This window comes from Podarcis pityusensis (assembly GCF_964106645.2).
Source record: "Podarcis pityusensis genome assembly, chromosome: 8".
Taxonomy (NCBI): Eukaryota; Metazoa; Chordata; class Lepidosauria; order Squamata; family Lacertidae; genus Podarcis; species Podarcis pityusensis.
The window spans coordinates 19,449,923-19,462,449 of NC_138033.1; the positions used below are offsets into that span (position 1 = coordinate 19,449,923).

Genomic DNA, 12,527 nt, shown 5'->3' on the forward strand with positions numbered 1-12,527 from the left:
TGCTGGTTGCAAATCGCTTGGGTTTCTAGGTTAACCATTAAGATGTACCTTGACGTGATAGCCTTCCTTCCTCAGTCTTCATGATCCTGGAGTCTGACCCCTTTTTTTTACTTCCACCATTCTGTCTTCCCCCTATTCCTACAGATGTACCAGACAACTTAGCCTCTCCTGAGGTCTGTGATTGCCTCCTGGTCTCAGTGGGTTGCTGCTGTTGACCGAACTGTCCTACACTCCAGGTCCTTTTGTGCTCCTTGCCTCCTGCCATCCCATACCTGGTCATGCCTGACCTGATTCCTTTGTTCATCTGTGTCCTTGCTGTTCCTGAGAGGCAGCTGTGCACTCACACAATGAAGATAACTTCTCCTATCCGCTATTGACAGCAAAAGTGCTCTGCTTTCTGTACAAAGCACTTTGGTAGTTGCCTGCTGTTAGGCTGGCTATATGAATGCTTGCCCAATCCCCCCCACCGCACCCTGTTCCACAGTTGTCCACAGTGGCTAACTTTTAAATGGGCAATTATTGCATTCTCTGCACTTTACAGTATATAAAATCAAGAACTTTGCTGTTGGTTGATCTGCCTAACTGCACTGTGACACTGTGAATGTGTTCATACACATTTGAGTGCTAGCTTGTTAAGTTGTGTCTTGCATTAATATTTCAAAGAACTAAGTTTTAAAAAGTAAGGAGGTCCAAATATTTTGCAGGCAGACACAGTTTGAGGTGACACACTTGCACTTCTTAGTCAGGGATGAAAGTGTCTCCTGAGTTGCAGCATCCTGGCTTCCCAGGTGTTTCGGCAGTACTTGTCACGTGTGGGTTCTTTCATTGTAGGTGTGGAAGGTGCCGCTTTCCAGAGCAGACTTCCACATGATCGGATGACGTCACAAGAAGCTGCTTGTTTTCCGGATATCATCAGTGGGCCGCAGCAGACTCAGAAGGTGTTCCTTTACATCCGAAATCGGACGGTATGTTGATTGCTAAAAGTTTGATGGAATATCCTCAGTGGTCTTTGGTACTGGGGTCTTTAGTTTTAGGTGGTGGTGGTGGTTGTTAATTGAATTTATATACTGCCCTATACCAAGAGGTCTCAGGGCGATTCACAGAAAAGATTCACAGAAAAGGTTGTGTATGCACTATTTCTTCAAAGCACAATCTTTCCCTCAAAGAATTCTGGACACTGTAGTTTGTTAAGGGTTACTGTGAATGGTAATTCAGGGCGGGGTTAAACCACAGTGCCCAGAATTCTTTGAGGGAAAGAAGTTTGATTTTTTTTAATGTGCTTTAAAGGTATAGCGTTTACACAGACTAAGACTCCAGAGTGAGGAAGCCACACACAGTCCTCAGGGCCAAATATTCAGATGCACCAGCTTCTTAAAAAAACTACAACCAACCAGTCTCAGGAGGTCTGGATAAAGAAAGCTGGTAGGCATGGAGACGAGTTATAACATTGCCAGGAATTAAAATGTTGAAAATATTTCAGATTCTTTAAAGAAGCCCATTCTGCTCCAAACCCAGCTGTCCAAATACTGATTCTTGTGGCGCATCCTGACAAACATTCATTTTATTAAGAACAGAATTTGTAGCCTTCCATGGCATTTGCATTTTAGGGCATTGACTACTCAGATGAACTATGCAGCCCAATTAACTTCTGTTTCATTAGCCATATTCTTTTCTGAACATCACTGGGGAAGCATGCCAGTCATTTCACTTCATTAAGAACAGGGGTCAGGGCACTTTTTCAGCTGGGGGCTGGTCCACTGTCCGTCAGACCTTGTGGGGGGCCGGACTATATATATATTTTAAAATGAACGAATTCCTATGCCCCACAAATAACCTGAAGATGCATTTTAAATAAAAGGGCACATTCTACTCATGTAAAAACATGCCGATTCCTGGACGTCCACGGGCCGGATTTAGAAGGCAATTGGGCCGGATCCAGCGCCCAAGCCTTAGTTTGCCTACCCATGATTAAGAAAGTTACCCATAGGCAGCATAATCACTGCACATTAGAATTCTTAAGTGGCCACAAAGCATATATATGAAGGGTTTTTCCCCTCAATGCTTTCTAGTAATTACTAGCTCAGTTACAGAATTTACAACAGTTTTGTATGTTTGTGTCATTCAAATAGTTGCAGCTTTGGTTGGATAACCCAAAGATTCAGTTGACGTTTGAAGCAACACTACAACAGTTGGAAACACCCTATAATAGTAAGTTGCCATTCTTACCTTGCGCATAATTGTAAGCTCCTTGGGATGCTTGACTAGTAAAGCTGGATAAAGAAAATAATAACAGTAACCCTTTTCATGTACAGTCGTACCTTGGTTTTCGAACAGCTTAGTTCTTTAACGTTTAGACTCCCGAACGCCGCAAACTTGGAAGTGACTGTTCCGGTTCGCGAACTATTTTTGGAAGATGAGCGTCTGACGGGGCTTCCGTGGCTTCCAGTTGGCTGCAGGAGCTTCCTGCAGCCAATCAGAAGCTGTGCTTTGGTTTTCAAACATTTTCGAAGTCGAACGGACTTTCAGAACTGATTCCGTTTGACTTCCAAGGTACAACTGTAAAACCAAACTGCTGTTACAAATAGACATTTGTACAGTCAAGTCTCTTCAGGTGCTGAGCAGCAAAAGCCTCTTGTCACTATTAAAAACATATTTTGCTTGTGGTTATTTCTAGGAAAGGAGTTTCCCAATTTGTGTGTGCATTGGGGAAGTTCGCTCTGAAAATGCCTTGTTTATGTACATGCCATTCAGAGCCCATGACTCCCCCATCCAGTAGATCAATATGCGAGCTATTACTGCAGGGAGATATCTAAGGATATGAATTCAAACTAAAGCATGGTATTTCAGAATAAGCTTTCCCCCCACTACAGTGAAACTAGCAGCATTGTAGGCCTGCTCTTCAACAGTTTGTATATTAAGAGGGTTTTCTATTTTGTAGGTGATACTGTACTAGTTCACAGAGTCCACAGCTATCTGGAACGGCATGGCTTGATCAATTTTGGCATCTACAAAAGAGTGAAGCCCCTACCAAGTAAGGAGTTCAAGTCAACACTTGTTCTTTGAATCAGAACGTGTCATTTACTTCATCATTACAATAAAGATTTGGCGGTGGGTGGGATGGTTAATTGTTCATTTTCAGGCTTGATCTGTCATACGTCACTGTCTGGAGTGCAGACTCACCTTTGTGGTTTATGCCATATATAAATTCAGTTTGAAGCCCAGTGCTCTTTCTGCAGCCCAGCATGTCTGTTTGCCTCCTATGTTGCAGTCCTTCATTTGAAGCTATTTGAGTACAGTTTTCAGACTAGACCAAACCCTTCAGCTGCTAGTTCTCGTCACTAATATATTTCTCATTCATTTATTGTGTTTACATCTTGCCTTTCTTTCACTAGAGAAATTCAAGGCAGTTAACTATAAAATCAAAATGGTTCAAAGCAGTCCAGTGGAAGGAGCCTCATCCTTTCTTTTCTCCTTCAAAATAGTCAATCACTGACGAAGCAAGAGAGGGGAGGGGTTGGAAGGCAAGCAGGCAAATGCGCTTTCTGATAAGCTGCATCATCTGTTTACTGTGTTGTCCTGTAGATCTGAGTGCCTGGCCTTGTGGTGCTAGTATGCCCGTCAAGTTCAGAGGGTTACTATTTATGGAATTCTGACCCTTTGGAACAATTACTTTTCTGTCAGGGTTCCAGGTTTGATCCAAGAGTTCTTTCCGGGTTGCTGATTTGCTAATATTTTCTGATGCATCTGAAAACTTAGTTCAGGGATTTGTTCAGACAGGGGCTTGGTTTGCTTTCCCTCCTAGTGCTAGCATGCAGTGTTAAGCAAATTTCTTAATCTTGTAACCTAAAACCTCCCTCCAGCTGACAGGGAGAAAGAAAGAAACAGAAACAGTGATCATAGCTCATATTGGTTCTGGCCTTTCTCATTTTGCCAGAACCTAGCCTGGGCTAATCAGTTCACTAACATACCATTGTTTATCCATGCATTTGTGCTTTTAGCTAAGAAGACTGGCAAGGTGATCATTATTGGTTCTGGGGTCTCCGGCTTAGCAGCAGCTCGCCAGCTACAGAGCTTCGGAATGGATGTCACACTTCTAGAAGCAAGAGTGAGTGTCTTGCGCCGTATGTCTCAGCCTTGTAATTAAGTCCGGAAGTTACTGGTCTACAGTATTTTTTACTAGGAGCCTGCTTACCCACACATACCTGTACAGATCATTTGTGGCCTACTGACAGTTCACATGATGGCACCACACATCAAAAGCAGTAGAAAACCTCTGCTGAATGAGAAGGAGGAGGCTAAGATATACCTGGAAACTGCCTGAACATCTTTACATCCCGTTTCAGTCCCTGTCACATGTACCTTTGAGCATGGCCTCTTCTGCACATCTATGTTCTGTCTTTTGCAAAAGTGTAAGATGCAAGGGTTACGAGGACAGACTTTCTCTGCAGTGGCATTTGCAATCTGTGGCCCTCTCAGGTACACCAGGGGGTCCTTGCTGATCATTTCCCATCACTACGTAAAAACCTTGCTTTTTGAAAAGCCTTCCATGCAGGCTGATCTATGCTGTTGTAAAACAGTAATGGCCACCAGCTTGGATGGGGTTGATTAGACAAATCCAAGGGGTTTAAGGCTATAAGCAGAAACTAGCCACGATGGCTGTGCTCCGCCTCCATGAATTGAGGCACTATGCTTCTGAATACCAGTTGCTGGAAACAGCAGGAAGGGAGAGTGCTATTGTGCCCATGTCCTTGCAGGTTTCCCATGGTTGGTTACCATGGCAACAGGATGCTGGACCAGATGGGTCATTGGTCTCACCCAGCAGCCTCTTCTTATGTTCTTAAATGTTGTGTAGCACTTTAATAAATCTTATTACCTGTTTTATTTTACTGTAGATGGTTTACCATTTTTATCATAATTTATTATTATTTTTTGATATTTTATTTTACTTTGTAAGCTGCTTTGGGGGCTGTGTGAAGAAGAGAATGAGGCACAATAATAATTTGAATAAGCACATGAAAAACTTGTTTGTTCTTATGCAGACCTGTTTCTTGTTTACAAGCCTCTTCATTTCCCCACACAGGATGCTACAGGGCCTGAGAGATGGATTTGATTAGACACAAATTACAATGAATTCAGGCAAGAGATGAGAAATGTAGAATGATTTTGTCACCAAGGGTATAGTGGTGTAACAAAAAACAACAACCCAAAAGTTTTCTGATTCCCTGGCCCTTTGCTTCATGTTTTTAAGATACAAACCTAAAATATTTTCTGTATATCTAAAAGTGCAGCTTGTATAACATGGAGTTTAGATTGACAGTGGCTCCCAGTAGTGGTTTTAGGCATTGGAACTTGACTTTGCCACTGAAAAAACTGTGAAGCAGCCCACATTAACATTCATTTTTATGACTGAAGAATATCAGTGTCAAGCTTTAACCAATAACAGGGCCTTGAACCCTCTTGTACTGTTTTATTGTTGTTAGCCGCCCTGAGCCCGGCTTCAACTGGGGAGGGCGGGATATAAATAAAATTTATTATTTATTATTATTATTGTTCAGTGTCCTCTTATCCTTGACCTTACCTAATTCTTCCCGTGCCAGAGTGCTATTGCCAGTCTAGGGTAGACAATACTGAACTAGATAGACCAATAGTTTGAAATACAGGCAACTCTGTAACTGCTTCCGGCAGTGTATTTGAAGTTAGATAAATATTTACTCTTAATACTGACATGGAGCTCCCAGATAGTTTTCCGATTCATGCACTGACCAGACTGAGACTTAGTTGTATTACGTGCCTTCAGATCATGCTTGGGATTGATGAGAAGTTCAGAGTGTGGCTGCAGGGACATAGTTAATAAAGAGAAAATTAAGACAGGGGTCAGGGTAATACTTTACAGGTACAATTCTCCATCAAGCTGCTGCAGTCTGTTTCCTCTCAAGGGGCTTCCTGTTTAGTTTTAAGCATATTTGGATTTACTAACCTGTTAGCCAATTTCAACACTCTTGTTTCCTATTCTGTTTTTTGTTTTGTTTTTTACAAGATGGTTGAGTTTTATTTAAAATTCACTGTCCAACACTTTTTTGAAAAATAAAGCATTACTGGTAGTGTTTCAAAGGGTTTACTAAAATTAGCATATAGTTTCAGTGAAAGCCCTGTAAATGTAACCCTTGGAATTTTTCTCTCTTAAAGGATCGTGTAGGGGGCAGAGTTGCCACTTTTCGCAAAGGAAACTACGTTGCAGACCTAGGAGCCATGGTAGTAACAGGACTTGGTGAGTCTTTAAAAACAAGTCTGAATTCAAACTCTGCATCTATGGGCTTATTACTGAGTAGTTTTGCACATTCCTTGGCACCCAATTTTTATGACTGGCAATAGCAGTGCTCCATGGCTTCCCCATATGAATATTTTTTTCTCCCTTTTTCTCTCTCTGGCCTTACTTGGTGGGCCTGTGGCCTGCTTCAGATTTTTAGTTTATTTCATCAGACAGTTGATCAGTCTTAGATCATTCTCTCCCCTAAAGGGAAAGGTGAGAGAAAGCAAAACTAGAAGGAGAGAAGGAGGGCCCTTCCCAATCTCACTACTGGGACTCAGAGTAAACTATCCAATATTTGTGATTAGTTTTATCTAGCTGTATTTTAAGAATGAGATGTGTTCCTTCTGCAAGTTTTCCAGGTTTCAGTTCCTTCATTTGCTAGATACAATCCCTCTGGAAATGGGAATCGAAACAATTATATTCTTCTCTGTACGATCTCTCTCTCTCTCTCTCTCTCTCTCTCTTTTTAGGAGGAAACCCAATGGCTGTGGTGAGCAAGCAAGTAAATATGGAACTGGCCAAAATAAAACAGAAGTGTCCACTCTATGAAGCCAATGGACAAGCGGTAAGTTTGATGTTTCTTGGAAACATTCACTTGAGAGAAATAGTTTGGAGCAAAATTACATACTGGCTTGAAAATATAAGTCTGTTGCTAAGCTGTTGTTATACTAGATAATATTTTCTTACTGTTTAATCAAACTCTTCCTCCTACAACTTAACGCCTTTAGCTGTTCTGTCCACATTTTAAAAGGGCTGGGTGGTATATAGTGTGTGAGCGGAAAGTGCTTCTTGAGCTTTTGTTGCTGTTTTACGTATGATTAACTTGAAGGATCCTTCTTGCAGGTTCCAAAGGAGAAAGATGAAATGGTAGAGCAAGAGTTCAATCGTTTGCTGGAAGCTACTTCATATCTCAGCCACCAGCTGGACTTCAATGTCCTTAATAACAAGCCTGTCTCCCTGGGTCAGGCTTTAGAAGTCGTCATACAGTAAGTGAGGTTATGTTTCATTGATAACTCTGAAAATTTCCTCAGCTGTTGCTGCTGCTGTTGATGAAATTTATCTATGTGAAGAAAGAAGCCTAGCTTAAATTCAGTGGATCTGACCACTGTGTGTTAAGTATATTTTGCTGGAACGTGTCTTCAGGTTTGTAGTATATTAACTTTCAGATCTCACTTTTGCCCGCATGCCTTCAGAGAAGGCCTGTATAAGCAATGACAGTGACCATTTCACGTGGGGGTTCCGTTCCAGGCCCCCATGCGTGTCGGCAAAGTGGGTAGAAGCATGCCCCGCTCCTTTACACCCCACCTCCCTTCTGCTGCCTTAAGGGTCCAAAAGGACCTGTGCGTTGGCGATCACATGTCAGTTTGACGCACTTAGAATGGTTGCCACTTGTATTCATGTTTGGTTCTGCCTTGAACCAAGGAGGAGACTGCCAGTCAGTGGGCTTTACAGCTTTCCTTGAGTGTTAAATACGGGTTTCTTGTGTTTTTGAAATGCTTGCCAAACGTTTCTGTATCCCCCACCACTTCATCTGGGAATTTGATGGAGTTGGCTGCTGACAGAAGGCAGTTTCACACGTGACCTGAACAGTACTTTGAGGCAGCTGCTTGAACTTCTGTCTAGCAAGTGTTGCAATATGGCCTAAGCCATGCGTGGAGAACTTCATACCCAGGGGCCAAATGCAGCTCTTGGGGGTCTCTCTTTTTGGCCCTTGGGGCTTTCCCAGACCACCCCCCTCACCGGCTCTGCTTTGCACCCTCCTTGAGTGTTTTTTTGTTGGTAGAATACATCCTTGAACTCTGGCAATGCCTCTTGCGTGTTTGTATGGAGGATAGGGATGGGTGTGTGAGTGTGTGTAGAAACTACTCAATACAAAGGTAATATTTGCATTCGTCGCTCAAACCACTGCTCAGAAGCGGCATGTGGCTCGTAGAAGGTGGCAGAAGGGAATGTGTATCTTGGGCTAGAAAATGTTTCCCTATCCCTGGTCTAGGCCCTAGATGCTGCTGCAGCCTGAAATCCTTACCCTTCCTCTTGTTTTGCCATCTGCCATTCTTTGTTCTTTCTCTTTTCCTTACTTAGATTGCAGGAGAAACATGTGAAAGATGAACAGATTGAACACTGGAAGAAGATAGTGAAAACTCAAGAAGAGCTTAAAGATCTTCTTAATAAGGTCAGGTGCTTATCCCAACCTGAGACACGCACAACTCCGTTCCCTTTATGTACAACTTATTTCTTGGTGTAGGAAGGTTTTGGCCCCATTTTGGGGCCAGTGCAGTGGCTTGGAAGAGTCCTTTATCTGTGCAGTCCTACATATAAGAGTACGATACGCCATTGCTGTAGAACAGAGCTTTCCAAACTTTTCAGGTTGGTGACACACTTTTTAGACATGCATCATTTCGCGACAAAGTAGTTCAGTTTTACTAGCAAAGCGGAGGTTAAACTAACCCCCTTCCAGCCCTGGGCAGAGTGTGGGAAGCATCTGCCCAACAAACCTACAGTACACCTTGCAGCCGACACACTAACGTGTTGTGACACACAGTTCAGTAAGCTCTTCTGCAGAGTCCTGAAAGGTACAAAAGGGCTTTTCCCCTCTCTTCCTGCTAAGCGTTTTTTCTCTCTACCCCACCCACCTTTATAGATGGTGAACTTGAAAGAGAAGATAAAGGAGCTCCACCAGCAGTACAAGGAGGCATCTGAAGTAAAACCGCCTCGAGACATCACTGCAGAGTTCCTTGTGAAGAGTAAGCATAGAGATCTTACTGCTCTGTGCAAGGTAAGGATCAATGTGAAAATGGCTTTGCCTACTGAATACATTTTTTTTTAAAAAAAGAGTCCTCCAGCTGTTTTATATCACAACTCAGGTAGTTTGCACTGCTACATATGACTGAATTTTGCATCTCATTTTTGGATTGGTGCATAAAAAATTTTCATGAATCTGTGTGTGTGTGTCAAGGCAAATTACAAAGATGTCATAGAAGATAGTTAAACATCGTTTCGAAAAACAGCATCAAAAATAACTGAATGTAGCCTTAAAAACAAAACAAAATGAACAACTGAGGCAGAATTCTTTTTATCCAGCTGAAGAAGCCTGTTGAAACAAAAAATGTTTCCAGAAACTGCAAATGGTGGGCTGTGCAGCCCCGCTGGTCAGTGCTAAAAGTTATAGTAGAGAAGGAAGATTATCTCCTATCCTCCTCAAGCGTAATAATTACAGAGACCTGACTGGCTTCAACCAGAAATCAGACAATTTAGTGTTGCCAGTCCCATGCTATGGAACACTTTTCCAGCAGAGATTCAGCAGCACTCTCGCTTTTGACTCTCAGAGGTCCCTTAAAGACTTTTTTATACTAATAACACCTATACAGCTATTTAAAACCTCTTGACTCAACAATCATTTTAATAATTACTTTGATCCGTTTTTAATGTTTTTATATTTCCATGTATGCATATGGCTGTATACCAGCCTAATATTTTATCAGAGGGTAAATACTATTATAAACTAAATAATAAGAGATTTCTTCAACATTGCCCTTCAGTAATGTTTTCTTTATCTATGCACTTATCAGGAGTATGATGAGCTGGCTGAAACACAAGCAAAGCTGGAAGAGAAGCTTCAGGAACTAGAAGCCAATCCTCCAAGGTATAAAAATGTAGACGCACTCATCTGGGTGGCTGGATGCTAGTGAAGGTGCTTTTTTTCTTTTAGTTAGGTCTTCCTTGAGTTCTGCTTGTAAAAGAGATGCAGTGGAATAGTTCAGGTGATGAAGGATAAGCCAGTGGTTCTTGAACTGTGGTCTGAAGACCGACCAGAGGATTTTGCTGTATTCACAACTAGTCCCCAAGTTCATGATGAAAGTAGCATTCTGAAGAGTTGGTGGTTTCTTGGAGGCTCCCACCGCATGTCAAAGAGGAAATTCGCTTCTCAGCCTAATGTTAGTTTTAACCAAAAGTGGTTTGCAGTGGTGGAAGCATCAAAGAAAGCTTTGCAGTGTGCACAGTTCTCTCCTGTGTGCACATAGCACTTAGTTCAGTTGCAGCAGAAGACAAACGCAGCACATGAGCTCTAATTCATACTGCCTTTCAAGCATCGCCTTTCACAGCTGGCCGTGTTTTATTTATTTCATAAAATTTGTACACAACTTGATTGTAAAAAAAACCCCACACACCCAAAACCTCAAAGTGGCTTTAAGGGGAGTAAACGTGGTCCTCGACAGAGCGGTGTTTAAGAAAAACTCTCAGTAAATTTATTGTAAAGCAAAAAGCCTTCACGGTTGAAGCAAGCTGCCATGGCACATAAAATCTGGAAGCTAGAAGTCGATATTGAAATGTTGACAACTTGAAAGAAGAGGAGGATGAACAATGGGGAAAGGAGGTCAGGGGGAGGGTACCCTTAAAAAGGATAGGGAGAATTTCAGTTAGCTGACCATTAGGATAGTGTGGAAGCTATAGGACTGGATGTGAAAACGGAAAGAGGACAAGGATATGAAATGGTGAATTGTACATGGGAGAGAGGATTTTGGCTGCTTTTCAAGGGACTGGATGAGTCCATACTTCACCTCCCCCCCCCCCCCCCCGTGGCTTATGCTCTTACGAGCCTTCAAGGCAGAGATTAGTCTCTTCCTGTTTATAGATCCACTCTGAGCTGACAGGTTAATATGCAGTGCAATAAAATTAATAAAAAACTGGGTGCTGGGTGCAACATTGGATAAAATCTGAATGATCAGTAACTTTTCACCGTTAAGGTGAAAAAGTAGTGAATGAGTTCCTCTCAAACTTGGCTGTAAGCACAAGGGATATTCAGTTGTGTTGAAGGGCAAGAGGTTTGCAAATGACCCGATACAGGACCATGCACTGGTAGAATCCCCCTAACAGCATGTTTTGTTTTTCTCTTTGTCAAAATTATTTGCAGTGATGTTTATTTATCATCAAGGGACAGACAGATCCTTGACTGGCATTTTGCAAATCTTGAATTCGCCAACGCCACACCACTCTCTACTCTGTCATTGAAACATTGGGACCAGGTAACTCCATGTTTTCTCCAGACTGACATTTAAGTGAGTGAGTGTTTCAAAAGAAGTTTGAATTTATCCGTATGGAAAGATGGAATTGTGGAGCAACTCATGGCCAGGATTGTGTATATTCTCGCCCTGAACACAAATCTGCTCCAGGGTAACACAAATTCTGGACCTCCAAAGAGCCTGAATGTGGATTTTGCAAAATTCTTTTTTTAAAGTTATTTTGCAAATAATTATGTAAAGCACTGAAGTCCCAACCTTTTGATCACTGAAAGTGCTCTTTCCAAATGTTTACTCACAGACACACACACTTTCTATGACTTAGCAGTATGATTGCAGAAAATACACAGCCCTGGCACCATTTCTAAAATGCAGCTTTGAGACACAGGACACACTCAAATACAGACTGAAAACTCCACCTGCACTTTATTGGTTTCTTTTCAATGTTGCCAACCATAGCAGATTAGATGCTACTTGGATTTATTACTTCAGCATTCTGGTTTCCTCTGGGCTGGATGGAATGTTGCCTGGATCAGCTCCCCTATGCACACATGGTGGGGAATGAGAGAGCACCTTCCTCCCCACTTATCTGGTGTACCTGCAACACTACTGGATGTCCATGGTATAACATTCTTAAAAGGGATATATCCCAATAAAATCCAATAAGGAATATATCCAATAAAATCCAATAAGGAATATATCCAATAAAATCCAATAAGGAATATATCCAATAAAATCCAACGCACACAGGCCTAATCATGCAAATGATATTCCAAATAAATTATATGAACCGACTACAATCTGGGTGCAGGAATTTATACTAAGCATGCCTTTTAAGAACGTTGTTCCCTTGTGTAGACGCTCACAGGTGAGACAAGCACGCTGGGTGGGCAGGAAGGAAAGACGTGCTCTTGCTGCTGCAGCTGCTTCTGCCTTCCTAGGATATTCCTCCCTGAACTGGCTCAGCTTAGGCAATTTCCACTCTTTTCAGAATGCCCCCTGCTTCCTTCCAGAGATACCCGTTCACTGCAAGTAGCCAAATGTTCTGTTTCACATAAGCAGTAGCCTTTTGTCATTGCCATCTGTGGGAATTTGTCACCACTTTTTGTCCATGGGCAGCGTGTGGGGAATTCACCAGGGCCAATTAATTGCCTTACAAATTCACCGATGGGACTTCTGAATCTCCCCTTCTCCATTTC

At 42.2% G+C, this 12,527-nt stretch overlaps 1 protein-coding gene across 1 annotated transcript in view; it reads left to right on the plus strand.

Moving 5' to 3' along the window:
* The window catches only part of KDM1A (lysine demethylase 1A), a 44,790-nt gene that overhangs the window by 27,163 nt on the left and 5,100 nt on the right, over positions 1 to 12,527 (plus strand). The window contains exons 4-14 of the mRNA XM_081015406.1: positions 832 to 965; positions 2,130 to 2,208; positions 2,939 to 3,031; positions 3,999 to 4,105; positions 6,187 to 6,268; positions 6,781 to 6,875; positions 7,154 to 7,296; positions 8,393 to 8,483; positions 8,952 to 9,086; positions 9,880 to 9,953; positions 11,223 to 11,334. Coding sequence (XP_080871532.1) covers positions 832 to 965; positions 2,130 to 2,208; positions 2,939 to 3,031; positions 3,999 to 4,105; positions 6,187 to 6,268; positions 6,781 to 6,875; positions 7,154 to 7,296; positions 8,393 to 8,483; positions 8,952 to 9,086; positions 9,880 to 9,953; positions 11,223 to 11,334 — 1,145 coding nt within the window. The remainder of the gene's footprint in view (positions 1 to 831; positions 966 to 2,129; positions 2,209 to 2,938; positions 3,032 to 3,998; positions 4,106 to 6,186; positions 6,269 to 6,780; positions 6,876 to 7,153; positions 7,297 to 8,392; positions 8,484 to 8,951; positions 9,087 to 9,879; positions 9,954 to 11,222; positions 11,335 to 12,527) is intronic.